Genomic DNA, 13,838 nt, shown 5'->3' with positions numbered 1-13,838 from the left:
AGGAGCTGGGTATCATCGGCGTATGCTATGATCTTCACTCCCAGCTCCTCTGCTAGGTAGATCAGGGGAGTAACATATATGTTAAAGAGCAGGGGGCTCAAAGTAGACCCCTGCGGTACTCCCGTAGTCACCTGTCTGGGAGCCGAGGAAACCGGGGGCTGCCATACCTGTTGGGTCCTGTCCTCTAGAAAGGATTTGAGCCACTCCCAGGCCTGGCCAGAGATCCCGATACTTGAGAGGCGAGCAAGTAGCTGGTGATGGGGCACCGTGTCGAAGGCGGCAGAGAGGTCCAATAAAATCAGAGCCGCTCTGCCGCCTGCATCCAAGCATTCCCTTATTGCCTCAGATATTTCAACTAAGGCCGTCTCCGTGCTATAGGAAGCTCTGAATCCAGATTGAGCTGGATGGAGGGCGCCAGAAGCCTCCACAAAGGTGGATAGCTGTTTAAAAACTGCTTTCTCGCAGACCTTAGCCAAGGCCGGCAGGAGAGATATAGGTCTATAGGTAGCAACAGTATTGGGGTCAAGGGAGGGCTTTTTTAATAGCGGCAGCAGTTTAGCCTGCTTCCAATCCAAAGGCACTGTGGCAGTATGGAGGGATACATTTAGAATGGCATTCACCTCAGAGTTGACCATCTCCGCTACCTCAGCAAGTAGCCTGGCCTGACATGGGTCAGTCAGAGAACCTTATTTGAGTGATTTAAGAATGGACAGTGTATCAGATAGGGCAATAGGTGAGAACCCTGTCAGGAGGGAAACTGGCTGGGCGGAGGCAGAAATGAACGAGCTAACAGACCTAACTTACCCATGTGAGTTAGAGCCCAGACTATCCTGGATGGCATGAATCTTCTCAATAAAGAAACTAGATAACTTCTCACACCATTCGGTGGAGGCAGGAAAGGAAGTACTTTCAGCGCAGGGCTTTAAATAACTCTGGACAATAGCAAAGATTTCCTTCGAGTTGTTTTTTGACCTGGTGATGCGTTCCGTGTAGAAGCAGCTTTTAGCCTCCCTGATAGCGGCATATAAACCCGCTGGGCCTTCCTTAGCGCTATTTTGGCCTGGGGGCAGTAGGCCAATCTCCAACTGCGTTCCAATGTTTTACAAGACTGTTTTAATTCCCTGAGCTTACTAGAATACCAAGGTTTCGAAGGGGTCATTCTTGCTCCTCTATTCCGATGGGGCGGGGTAAGAAACTCAATTGCCTGAGAAATCCAGTTGGTAAACCTCTCCAGCGCACTAGACAAATTAGTAGAGGGACGTGTGTCCGACAAAACCTTGCAAAATGCAGCTGAATCAATTCTTGGCGAAGGTCGGCCTTGAGGGAGTCCCTGAAATAAGGGAGAAGGCGCGATGGTCCAGGAAAACTGTATCAAGAAATTATCTGACCAGGATACTTGCACGGGTTCGGTAATAAACAAAGGAAAGTTTGAGCATACTGGATCTAAAAGATGCCCTCTACTAAGGGACGGGGAGTTAGTCCATTGAGTGAGTTGCGCCTTATCAAGCGAGTCATAAAACTCCCTGGTATCATTCGCCTCTGGACAATCCAAATGAATATTAAAATCACCAAGAAGCAGGAAGTTCGAGAAGCGGAGGACCCTAGGGACAATCACCTCATCTAAGGTTTTCAAAAAGGCTCCGGGTGGGCCGGGCGGTCTGTACACCAGTGTGCCGTCGAGTTTGAAATGCGGGGAGATAGCGATACTGAAGTCTAGAGCCTCTCCATCACTGATGCCCATAGTGTTTTCACGAGTAAACGTCCACATGTCCCTGAACACTACTGCAATTCCACCACCACTTCCCTCTTTACGGTTGACCCTCACTATTTTATAACCCCTGGGAACTCAATCGCTAATGAGGAAAATTCATTCAGCCATGTCTCGGTCATAATAATATATCGAGCTGCTCATCTGACAGGAGTTATATCCGGGGCATGTTTAATGAATGAGCGGGCGTTAATTAGCGCTCCCCTTATGTAATTCTCCGGGTGTTTGAAGGGAGACCAGCAGGAGGAGTATAGTCGTCTAGCTTAGTACGAAAGCTGAACTGACACTCCTCACCCCTGTTCCAATTATCAGGTGCCGGCCAGAACCCTTCACAGTCAGCACGTTGGATATTTAGGGCTAACATGTCAGCTCGGCTATAAACCTGGAGACCACCCGGCAGTTCTAAAGGAGCCTGGGCAGCGTTGCTGGCGCTGGCCGCTTCTGGGACGCTGACGGGTGCAGACGGGCTTGTCTTAGTGTGCCTTTGGCGCGCCCGCTGTGCGCTTCCGCGCAGCGTGCATGATTTATGCAGAATATGCCCCCGATGACTAGAGCGCGCCCTCGACAACATAGTGACCGAGTCTGTACAGCCGGGATTCCCGGTGATGCGTGAAGAGTGGGGGTAAGAGATCGTTTCAAATTCAATTTTAATCGAGAGTGTCCAGCAGCAGTCTGAATTAAAATGACGGTAGCAGCAGAATTGTGGCCGGCGTGTAGACCTCTCCTGGTGGTATCCTCCGTCCATGTTTCCAGCGCATCTTCAGGGTTGTCAGGATTCTTGTCCTGTGCTCCTGCCTGGTGGCTCTTGCTCTCTTTGATATCGTCCAGCTGAGCTCCTTCAGCGGCGTGTGCGGGGCTTCTCACGGCGTCCTGCTCTTTCCTGATGTTTTGCTTTTTCCCAATGTCCTGCTCGGAGTATGCTGCGCTCTGGTTCCTTACCTCATTGGTGATCTTGTTGGGACCACCCTACCCCAAGAAATCTGAAAGTCCTCTTTCGGTTGTGGTGACCCAACTTCCAACTCCAGCCCCTTTTCTATTTTGAAGTCCGTCTTTTCTCTTTCAAACATTTGGAGGTCAGCCAGGATCTTATCAAGCCCGGGTATGACCAGAAGTCAGAACTGGTTGAGTACCAGCCAGGTCAGTTGGTGTGGGTGGTGGAGCCTGTGGCCCCTAGGGCCCTACAGGAGAAGTGGACTGGGCCCTATCCCATTTTGCGAAAAAAAGGGGAAGTCACCTACTTGGTACACTTAGGCACCCTTATGAGTCCTCACAGGGTTCTCCATGAAAATCGCTTAGAGCCACACCAGGACAGAGCTAACCTGACCATGCTCATGGAAGGTCACTGCTGGAGGCTAGGAGAAGGAAAGTGAACCCCTCCCTGACCTACTGTCAAATAATCCGCAAGATAGTTCAGCAGAGGGAGTTGTCTCATCAGACTCTCTGATTGACCAACAGCAAACTGACTGCATGCAAGTCCTAGGTCAGTTTGCTGCGCTCTTCTCTTTGACCATTGGTCAGACAACATGGTGGACCCATGGTGTGTACACTGGCGATAGCCCCCTAGCAAAAACAAAATATACAGACTGTCTCTTCATGTCAAAGAATGCATCACAGCTGAGGTAAGCAAGATGCTAGAGCCTGGGGTGATTGAACCTTCTGAAAGTCCCTCAGTTAGCCCAGTGGTACTGCTCCCCTCAGAAGCTGGAAAACCAGAGATGAGGTTCTGTGTGAATTACAGGGGTTTAAATGCAGTCACTAAAACTGATGCACACCTCATTTCAAGGGCAGATGAGCTTAATGATAAGCTGGGTGCAGCCAAATGTGACAGTACTTTTGATTTAACATCAGGGTAGAGGCCGATTGGACTCACCCAGGGAGCAAAGAAGAGGTCAGCATGTTCACCCCCAGAAGGCCACTTTCAGCTTAAGATGAAAAATGCACCTGCCACTTTCCAAAGATTGTTGAATCGCGTTCCTTCAGGCCTGCACAACTTTAGTGCAGCATATCTAGATGATATTGCTGTCTTTAGTTCCACCTTGGAGAACCACCTGGTCCACCTGAGGGAAGTTTTACAGGCCCTGCAGCAGGCAGGCCTAATTATCAAGGCCGTTTGACGAATCTTCGTGAAATTTTCAAAACTGGTGGGGCGCTCTGGTCAGCTGTTATCCTCAAAGTTTCAGGGTGATTTGTCAAGCGGGGGCTGAGAAAAAGGGGGTCCCGAAGCTCGTTTTCTCCATGTTAATTTCCATAGGAATTTTTGGAACAGGCTATAGCCCGAACTGCTGAACAGAATTCCACCAAACTTGGCAAAAAGGTAGCTGTTGGTTCAGAAAGTGCCCTTTTTTTAAATGGTGTAAATCCATTCAGTAGTTCCTGAGAAATTAAAAAACAGAAAAATATCAATATCTGAGCAGCGAGGAGGAGTCGCGACTCTTCCAGAGCCCGAGCTTCATTCTAATTGGCTGCCAACACTCCAAACCAGAAAGCGTCGGTAGCCATCTTGTGACTCGGTAACCGAGTCACAAGAAATCAGTAAAACAAAGATGAAAAACAAGAAAAGGGGGCTGGGTAGAAACATCCTGACCCCCTAGGCCTGCTCAGGGTGTCCCACAGGGACCACCCAGGGCCAAAAAAAGCTGGGTGCACGAATCCGGCGGAGAAAATAAAAAATAAAATGCTTTCATGTAATTAAGCCCCCGGGTGGGCCAGGTCCCGGGGGCAATGCCAATTGACCTATTATAACTGCTAGTGCTTTTGGAGTTCTTTACACAGGCTTTATTAGTACTGTTATTGCCAAAGAAAACTCCGATGATCAAATGTAGTGCGCAAATCAATAGCAAACAACACAGGAGAAGGGATTCATAAACCCTTCTGGTAGTACAACATTTTGCACTGTGGAAGAGGATTTCTGTTCTATAACATTACTACTGGCGACATTGTGCTGTTGGCTCTGTGACTAAGGTATTCAGCTTTCATATATTTCTCACCTTCCTCCCTCTGGAAGTGGTCAAATTGCTTACCTAATCATATCTTCTAATCAGTTTAAATACGTCACTGTTATTTTCTGTTGTTAGATAAGCTAGGTAAAACCATAAGAGTAAACTGTGTATACCTTGACAGCAAGTTTTATCCCTACATTTTGCAACTGGTCATACAACCCAAAAATTATGTTTTGGCTTGAATTTATTCTAAAACCTATTTTCACCTTATTAAGTCACATATAAAAGGTTCAGACATTTGCATTTAAATAAATGCATATGTTGCCCCTCTGAATGCAAATCTAAATCTTATCACAATGTCTTCCACTTATGTATTTTTCCCCTTTAAACTACATGTCACGTCCCGGCGCAGTTAGGGGCGGGAACCACACTGGAGGTGAGCGGGTGCGAGTAATGCCGGGGCATTGGTGTGAGGGACTACATCTCCCAGAATCCGGTGAGGGGCGTCACCTACCTTCCCTCGGACTTCCTTCATAAGCTCCGCCCTGGGATTGCTCGGGGCTTGTCAATCCCGTTACTTTTTGCAACTGCGTTTGACCTGCCGTCCTCGAGTCAAGCTCCTCGTGTCCCGCTGTCACCCTGCAGAACCCGATCACATCCCGGAGCAGCCCCGCTGAGACCCGAACCAGAGCACTTCTCACACGCGCTGAGCCGCGCGTCCGGAGACCGTTACGGGGATAATGTCCTTGCGACTCTGACTACGTTGATGCCAAAGGTCTACCTCGGTACTTCCCCGAAGGGGCTTGCTGAATTCGAACTCCCCCTGGCTTTTCTATTTGGGAAGCTGTTATAATTAATATAATTGGTGCATTCCATCTCCCCTCCTTTCCTAGCCCAGTTGGTGTGTACCATGACTTTGTAGTGTGAGCATTCCACAGCTGACTCCAGCTGACTGGAACTTGTGGTGGTGGAGAGATGAAGTAAGGAATCTCCTGGTACCTTTACCATGTCATCTCTCTCTTTTTACCACTGACAATGATTCTACCGTGTGGGGATGGTTCACCACCACCCACAACCTCTTCTGAGACAGCTGTACTCTACATGAACAGTGACACCATGCTGGTCTGATGGTCTGCACCTCCTCTTTGTCTTGTCACTGTTGGACAGTTCTATCTAGGTCCTGGTTTCCTCCTGGGTCTTCTGTAGCTGGCTTTGCATCTTCATTCTAGAGCTCCTGTAGTTGGTTTCTCCTGGCATAGGGGAGTGAGTGCCTGTTGAAGGGCCTTACCCTCCTGTTGAGTTTCACCTTTGACCCCCGGCGCCATGCGTAAAGCCAGTCTCTTGTGCTGTGCCGCTGCCAGTGCGAGTTTCCCTGTGAGGAGCGCAGATTGTATCCTGTTCGTCCCCCCAACACCGGTGCTTGTCGTGAGAGGATCCTGTGCCCTCACCTGGTGTTCCTCTGGTGTTTTCCGGCTCTGCTTCCACCTTTGCCGGCAGCGGTGGGCACAGTGCGCCGGAGCTTCATGTGCCCTTCCTGGGGTGGGTACAGCGGATGGGAGGTGGTCTCCCCTGTGGACCACTCTTTCTCCGAGTAGCTTCACCACAGCGAGCGTGTGGGGCCTTCAAGTTTTAGAGGGGAGTTCGTATCCTCTGTTCGTTGTGTTACTACGGTCTTATGAAAACTCGATTTCTTCTCCAGCAGTTTTTGTGCCTTTCAGTCTGCCAGCTTTCCTCACGCGGATAGTCTCAGCTTTCCATATATTAAGTGGCTGGTGTATGCTTCAACCACTTTATTTTACCACATAAATAGTCCTTTAAACAGTTTGATATTCAAACATACATCATTTTATCATCTTGCCTTTACTGTGATGTGTACCCTTATGTATGACGTTATTTTCACTGGTATTGGATTTTCCTGGAGACCTGTTTATACTTTTTCTAGACTATAGTGCGACATTTATTGGGAATTCCAGTCCTCTTCTCCATGATTTTGGTTTTCTTTCGCTATGGCTGCAACTAAAATGTCACAACCGCCTCTTTTTTTTTTAAATTCGGTGGGTGAACCTAGTCTACCATGGAAACAGTGGATAGGTTTGCTGGAATTTTACCTCATTGCTATTGGTGAGGAAAAGTTCTCTCCATCATGTAAATGACATACCTTGCTCCACAACTTAGGTGTTGAAGGTCGCAAAACATGCAGCATTTGAGTGTCTTCTCAAGAAGAAGATGAAAGTGATGGCAATGAAAATGTTTATCAAGTTGGGAAAAACAAATTGGAAAAGCATTTTTGTAAAAAGATAAATTTTGTGTTAGAAAGACACATTTTTTCTAGAGTACAAAGGAAAAGTGAAAAAGTAACATTGTACGCGCGCTGAAACCCTTTGCGCTCACCGTGAGGGGAACAGTCCAACTTGGGAGCATCTGCTACATTCCTTGAATCGCCCTGCGCCAGCAGCCTCGGACCCGCGAGGGGATCGGAACAGCCAGCGTGGGTTGGCCCAACTACAACCCCCAGAAGGCCCTGCGAGCGCACACAGCTGAGGCAAGAGAGCCCTTTAAAAGACCGCGGCGCCTCCCGCAACGCGGGACGCGCGCTGAAACCCTTTGTGCTCACCGTGAGGGGAACGGTCCAACTTGGGAGCATCTGCTACATTCCTTGAATCGCCCTGCGCCAGCAGCCTCGGACCCGCGAGGGGATCGGAACAGCCAGCGTGGGTTGGCCCAACTACAACCCCCAGAAGGCCCTGCGAGCGCACACAGCTGAGGCAAGAGAGCTCTTTAAAAGACCACGGCGCCTCCCGCAACGCGGGCGGCGCCCGGGCGAAGCCCGGGCCAAGGGCGGGCCCGTCCTTGCCCGTCAAGGACCGTTCGAGGCCGGGCTGGGCAATCCCTCTGACATCCGCTACAGAACTACAGAACTGTAAGTGTTACAGCTCTCGTTTGTGTATTATCCCCCCAGCCTGTGATATCGGACGTATTGAGACTGATTTTGTGTTTGGCATAGACTGATAGGATATATTCCTCCACTTCTTGCAGTCTGTTTTTCCTTGAAGCTAGGCCTGCTGTGGTGATTGGCTGTTTATCTACCACATTATGGCTGGGAGTCAAGAGTATTTGTTTTCCGGAAAGCCTGGGGGTCTGGCCAAGGACACTCTGGACCACTACTTCAGTAAGACTATCATGGATCGAGAAAGGGAGGACACACTAGCGGAGCGCAGGGCCGAGCGCCGCCAGTCGATTGAGTGCCTGAAAAATAGGCCATCAATTAATTTACCACAACAAGCTACCCTGCCAGTCGCAAATCCCTCTGGCGACGATTTGATTTCTTTAGATGGTGTCCCTGCACTTCTCCGGGAGTTATCCCCTGTACCCTTTGTATCTAACCCTTCGGACTCTACACATTCAATCACTATCTCCTGTTCATGGGATTCCTTGCCAGGACCAGAAGTGATACCAACTCCTTCTTTGACAAACAAAGGGACCTCCAAAAGAAGGACTAGAAATTCATTGTTGCATAAGATTCCTGGTCCACCACCTAAAAAAAGGAGAAAGAAGGGGGGAGAGGTACGCAGACCTAGGATTAATCACACCGTCTTTGGGAAAAGTAACAAGATTACTAAACAAGACGCTTCTATTTATAAAATGCCTGTAGTAACTCCCAAGGTTGTTTCTAATATTGTATCAAACCCACCAGAAGTTGGCATTCCCCATCCTAGTCCATCTAAGAAAATACACTTAACTGATCCCCTGGAAAGTATTGAACACCTTATAAGGTCTTTCATATTACCAATAATTGAGAGGCTAAAGAGGGTTGAAGAAAGGTTGGGGAATATAGAATTGGCCGTTAGTAATAAACTCGGCCAAACTAGAGATAAAGTGTTGATGGACTGCCCTCCCGTTATAACACAACAACCTTCATGCTATATCGTGGAAGATGGTCCAGCTAGAATCTGTAAGACGATTACTGACCCTAAAGAGATGACCACTGGCCCTAAAAAGCCGGTTATACTAACCCCTAGACCTGTAAGACAGTTGGCTACACAAGCCCCAAATGGAACCTGGAGGAGTGGGGATAAGCGAGATGCAAAAAACACGGGTAATGATGAGTGTATGAGTCCTAGTATCACCAGGGGTACTAGTTGCAGGGGGCCCCGGGTTGAATTGCCTCCTGAAGCAGTTCCCTATGTGGTAGTGCTGGCGAGAGTTCCTAGATTGCCAGATGGTAAGAGGGAGGGATTTTTTCAGCTCAAAAATAAGATCGTTCATTGGCTGAGTCAAAATCGCCCACTCCCCCATTACGTTAATGGCGAAATACTCCATGTTCGTCGATTAGATTGGCTGGGAAGTAGAGCGAAGGATATTAACGGGGATTTAGTTGTTGTTAATTTTAGGGACCCCGCAGCAGTAAGGTACATTCTTAATTACCCCGCGGGGACTCTAGGTACTGCTATTATTCCCTTGGAGCTAACCTTTTTTTATCCCAGAAATCATGTGAGTAGAGACCGACACCCCGGGGCTTTCCTTTTGCCCATGTCCTTGACTAACCTTCGCGCATTTCGCACATATGAGCATAATATGTCTGAAACTAACCCCCAACAAATGACCATTGACAAATTCCAAAGGGTGGATACAGTATTTCCACGGAAGTATGGGAATTATAGTAGGAGGCCGGAACACCTTGTCCCTTTTACACCATTGGATGTTTCAAACAGATATCAGGCTCTCTCTAATCTTGATGGTTGTGATTGACAGATGAGGCAAAAGACCATATTACCCTCTGACAAAATACAGCCTGGCCCATTAACGAATCCCGGGTTACTACATAATGATAAATTTGATCCAATGAAACGACAAAGTCTTATGAAGGGGACTCTGAGTCCAGAACCAATCGCCCCCTCCTCTACTTTACGCACCCTTCTTAATTGTGTATCCAACCAGGAGGTGGTAGCTGGGTCTCCCATATTGAGTAGCTGTGCTGGCTTATCAGACTTCCAAACGTCTAAGCAATCCCCTAATGTTGAAGGTATTAAAATTATTTCATGGAATGTGGCCGGCCTCAAAAACAAACTTTCCAATCCGGAGTGGAGCTCATTTATCACTTCATTTGACATTTGCATGCTGCAAGAGACCTGGATGCTTAAAAAGAGTGTGGCTCCGGGTTTTGCAACATTCGATATTTTGGCATGCAAGAGTAGTAGGGGAAGGCCCTCGGGAGGGTTGTCCCTATGGGTTGGCTCCCATCTGGGTGTAAAGGCAAAGGATATTACAACTGACTCCCGGGATGTACAACTTGTTTTACTGGAAGTAGAGAATGGCCCGGGCATTGCTCTGATAAATGTCTATTCAAGACCCACTAAGAGGGGCCTTGAATCAGAGGCCATTACCGTATTGTCTAATCTACTACAGTCACTTGGCCCCTCTACTGTGGTAATTTTGAGCGGAGATTTCAACTGCCATTTTGAGCCTCTACTGGATCCAAATACGGTAGACCGTGATGACGTGGATCTATTATGGAACATCCCTGATCCACTCACCCCTTTAGTAAAAGTATGGACTCCCCTTGTCTTGCAAATGCAGTCTCTTTCTTTAGCTGCATCACTACGAGCATGCAATGGTAGGGAAATGCCAGATAGACCCGGGAAAGCAACGTCCAATAGAGCAAATTATGCTTCTATAATTGATTACATCTTTATTGAAGCTAAACATTGGGATAGGCTTTATGATTTTGTGGTCATGGAGAGGTTGGATAGTGACCACAACGCTTTAGTCCTGACCCTTAAACCTTGAAGCTTTGGACTTAAAAATCCGGTCCCGGGTGAAAACCTTGCGCCCGAACCATTGATAATTAGAAACTGTAGAAGGAGAGTAAAATGGCCAGTACTCCAAATGTCCAACAGTAAGTTGGCGGAATTGTACGGAACAATAATTCCATTTATTGAAGAGATGGGGGAAGCTGGACCTTTGGTTTGCCCTACCGATACCCATGGAAAACTGGTTATTGCATTACGGGATATCTTGTATCCAGTAAAAAGGGCCACACAGCCAAGGGCCGTAACAGCTCGATGGTTCAATAAAACGTGCCGTTTAGCTAAAAAGGCCCTGCTGTCTGTAATAAAAACCAAGGATAGAGAAGCAATTAGAATAAATCGTTCTCTATATAAAAAAGCAATTGGTGATGCTAAGAAAGAAGGGGAGGTTGAACTGTGGGAACAGTTGGGCCATGCGCTCTGTTGTAAGGACACTAAACTATTTTGGTCTATTGTTGCAACTGGAGTCAGTGGGTATTCTTCTGCACCTGCCCCAAATATAGCTGCTTCAACTTGGGAAAGACACTTCTGTGACTTGTATGGCACATACGACCTTGATAGATTCTCTGTCGATATCTTTGACTTTTCCCTAGCCCCAGTGGATCATGCCCCTACCGAACCCTTTACTCTGATTGAGGTGGAATCAGCAATTGGGAAAAGGCTTTCAAACAAAGCACCAGGTTTGGACAAACTGCCTGGAGATCTATTTAGGGCCCAACCAAAGATTTGGGCACCCTACCTGGTTGTTTTATTTAATAGCATCCTACAGGGGGGTGAAGTACCCTATACCTGGCTCGGGGCTGAAATAGTACCTGTCTTCAAAAAGGGCTGCCCACTGATTCCCTCCAACTACAGACCTATTAGTTTAATAGACACTTCACAAACATTAATGGGGAGAGTCCTTCTGGACAGGGTCCTTGGCTGGATTGAGGAGAACGGGATTCTGACCACTTTTCAGAGAGGCTTTAGGGCTGGTACTTCCACTCTAGATCAGATTTTTCGCCTGCAGGTCTTGTATTGGAAAACAGCCTTGCTTGAGGGTGGCAGCCTCTACCTGGTGTTTGTGGACCTGCGGGCAGCTTTTGATCTAGTCCCCCGCACCAAACTATGGCAAGTTCTGGCAGACCTGGGCCTTCCATCCTACTTATTGGATGTCTTATTTAGGCTTCATGCCAATAATTATGCCCAAGTAAGATGTGGCAAATATGGTGAACTTACTGATCGTTTTCCCGTTCAAAAAGGAGTTCGCCAAGGGTGTGTCCTGGCCCCCACATTGTTCAGCCTTTACATTAATGGTCTCATTGACCATTTGAACTGTATAGTAAATAATGACGCCCCCAGACTAGCATCAGGACGTGTGCCCGCATTGATGTTCGCAGACGATACCTTGCTATTATCTAGAACGTCTACGGGCATACAAAATACGCTGAACGGTTTTGCAAAGTTCTGTGAGTCAAGAGGTCTTGAAATAAATCTGGGAAAAACTAAATATATGATTTTTAACCCCCCCAAGCGGGTGCGTCCCGACCCTGTTCTATTCGATATTCCCCTCGAGAGAGTTAAAACCTTTGTTTATTTGGGTGTGACTTTAACAGAGAATTTTTGTTGGAATTCCCAGATTGCTAAGTCAACGCTCAAGCTTGTTCAACTGACAGGGGGTTTGAATAAGTTTTTAAAAGATCGAGTTTTAAACCAGTCTCTCCCGCCCTTGAAATCTACTGTAGACAGGCAAGAGTGGCTGCAATCTATGGGGCCGAACTCTGGGGACATAAGCAGTCAGTGTCTCTCTCAAGGGCTGAGCAATCCTTTTTAAGATCTCTTCTATGGCTTCCTTCCAGCACACCGTTGATCCCCCCTTAGGTTTGATCTTGGGTTGGTCCCAATAGAGAAGATCATCAGTGCAAGACCCATTCTGTACTGGAAAAGGCTATGGTCAGTGCCCGAACTGTCCTCGTTTAAATTAGAATTTGCTGAGATCTGGCCTGCACTTAAATCTAAAAAGATCCCTTGGCTTCTGCACATTAATAAAGCTTGTACTCTACTAGGACTTTTGGAAATGTGGGCAAACCCGGAGGCAAGTTGCCTCGCGATACCAAGGAAGGAAATCCTTTCTTTGGTGTCCTTGAAAAACTCTTCTTTACACTCGAGCTCTTCAATTACGGGTAGGCTGACCTTAGAATTCCTCATGGTTAAACAAGATCCTAAACTTGAGGAATTCATGGATCAAATAGAACCCCCACTTGCTCGCAAACTGTACATTCAGCTAAGGTATGGTACTTTACCGGTTAGGTCTTTTTCTTCCAAGTGGCAGGCGCGAAATTTGGAAAGCTGTCCTGCTTGTAACTACAAAACAGAGTCTGTTGTACATGCTCTGTTTTTTTGTCCTGCCTACCACTTAATTAGGAAAAGTTGGCTGATCCCCATTTGTAGGAATCTGGGTTTTCGCCACTTTAAGCAGGCTTGTAGGACCCAAGTCTATGATACTGATCCAAATATTGTTTTTGCTGTATCCCGCTATCTCTACAGTATGTGAGACAAACGTTCTTAACTTAATTATTCTCATATTGATGACTTAAAGTTTAATCTCTTTTTTAAAAAGAATTTTTAACTTTAAATGTTATTTATTGTTTTATTGTGTCTATGTAATTGAGGATGTATGTATGTAAACTTTTATGGTCTTTTGACCGAAATAAAGTTATCAAATGAAATGAAATGAACATTGTACATTGTTGTGTTGAAAGGCCGAGCCAACACTCGTGAATTTGAGGCTTTACTAGATTCCCTCATTTTTTTGTTTAAATCTGTTTTTATTAATTTTGTAATCATAGTTGCAAACTTACAGCACACAGGCTTATGTATTCCGTAGTCAGAACTTTTAGTGCCAATAGCACTATACATCGCAGAAGTCAGAAACGTGGTCATATAACAGCACCTCGACTGATAGCTCTATCCAGTTCTTCAGGACCCCTGGCACAGTTCAAACCTTAAACAGTACGATGCGCAACCCACCATTTCTCTGCAGTTGTTCAGCAAATTGTCCCAGTAAGCCTCTCAACCAGATCCGCATTTACTAGATTCCCTCATCACGGATAAATGACTCAGGTGTAGCAATAATCCTAAAATCCAAGTGAGACTCTTAGTGGTGAATCCGAATCTTAAAGAAGCCATTGACATTGCCGTAGGCATTGAACATACTGCTGATTGCATGACAGAAATGAAAGAAGGAGGTGACAGTCATAGGGAAATTGATGCCATGAGTAAATAAGATGCAGGGAAAGATACCAAGAACACAAATCTGAACTAAGTACTGCATGGTATCAAGCC

At 46.8% G+C, this 13,838-nt stretch overlaps 1 protein-coding gene across 1 annotated transcript in view; it reads right to left on the bottom strand.

Annotated features, from left to right (window-relative positions):
- The window catches only part of LOC146863539 (uncharacterized), a 243,864-nt gene that overhangs the window by 143,452 nt on the left and 86,574 nt on the right, over positions 1-13,838 (bottom strand). The window contains exon 3 of the mRNA XM_085643000.1: positions 5,218-5,232. Coding sequence (XP_085499126.1) covers positions 5,218-5,232 — 15 coding nt within the window. The remainder of the gene's footprint in view (positions 1-5,217; positions 5,233-13,838) is intronic.

Source organism: Triturus cristatus, chromosome 2_2 (assembly GCF_964204655.1).
Source record: "Triturus cristatus chromosome 2_2, aTriCri1.1, whole genome shotgun sequence".
In the NCBI taxonomy this organism is placed as follows: Eukaryota; Metazoa; Chordata; class Amphibia; order Caudata; family Salamandridae; genus Triturus; species Triturus cristatus.
This window is presented reverse-complemented; position numbering and strand designations above follow the sequence as displayed.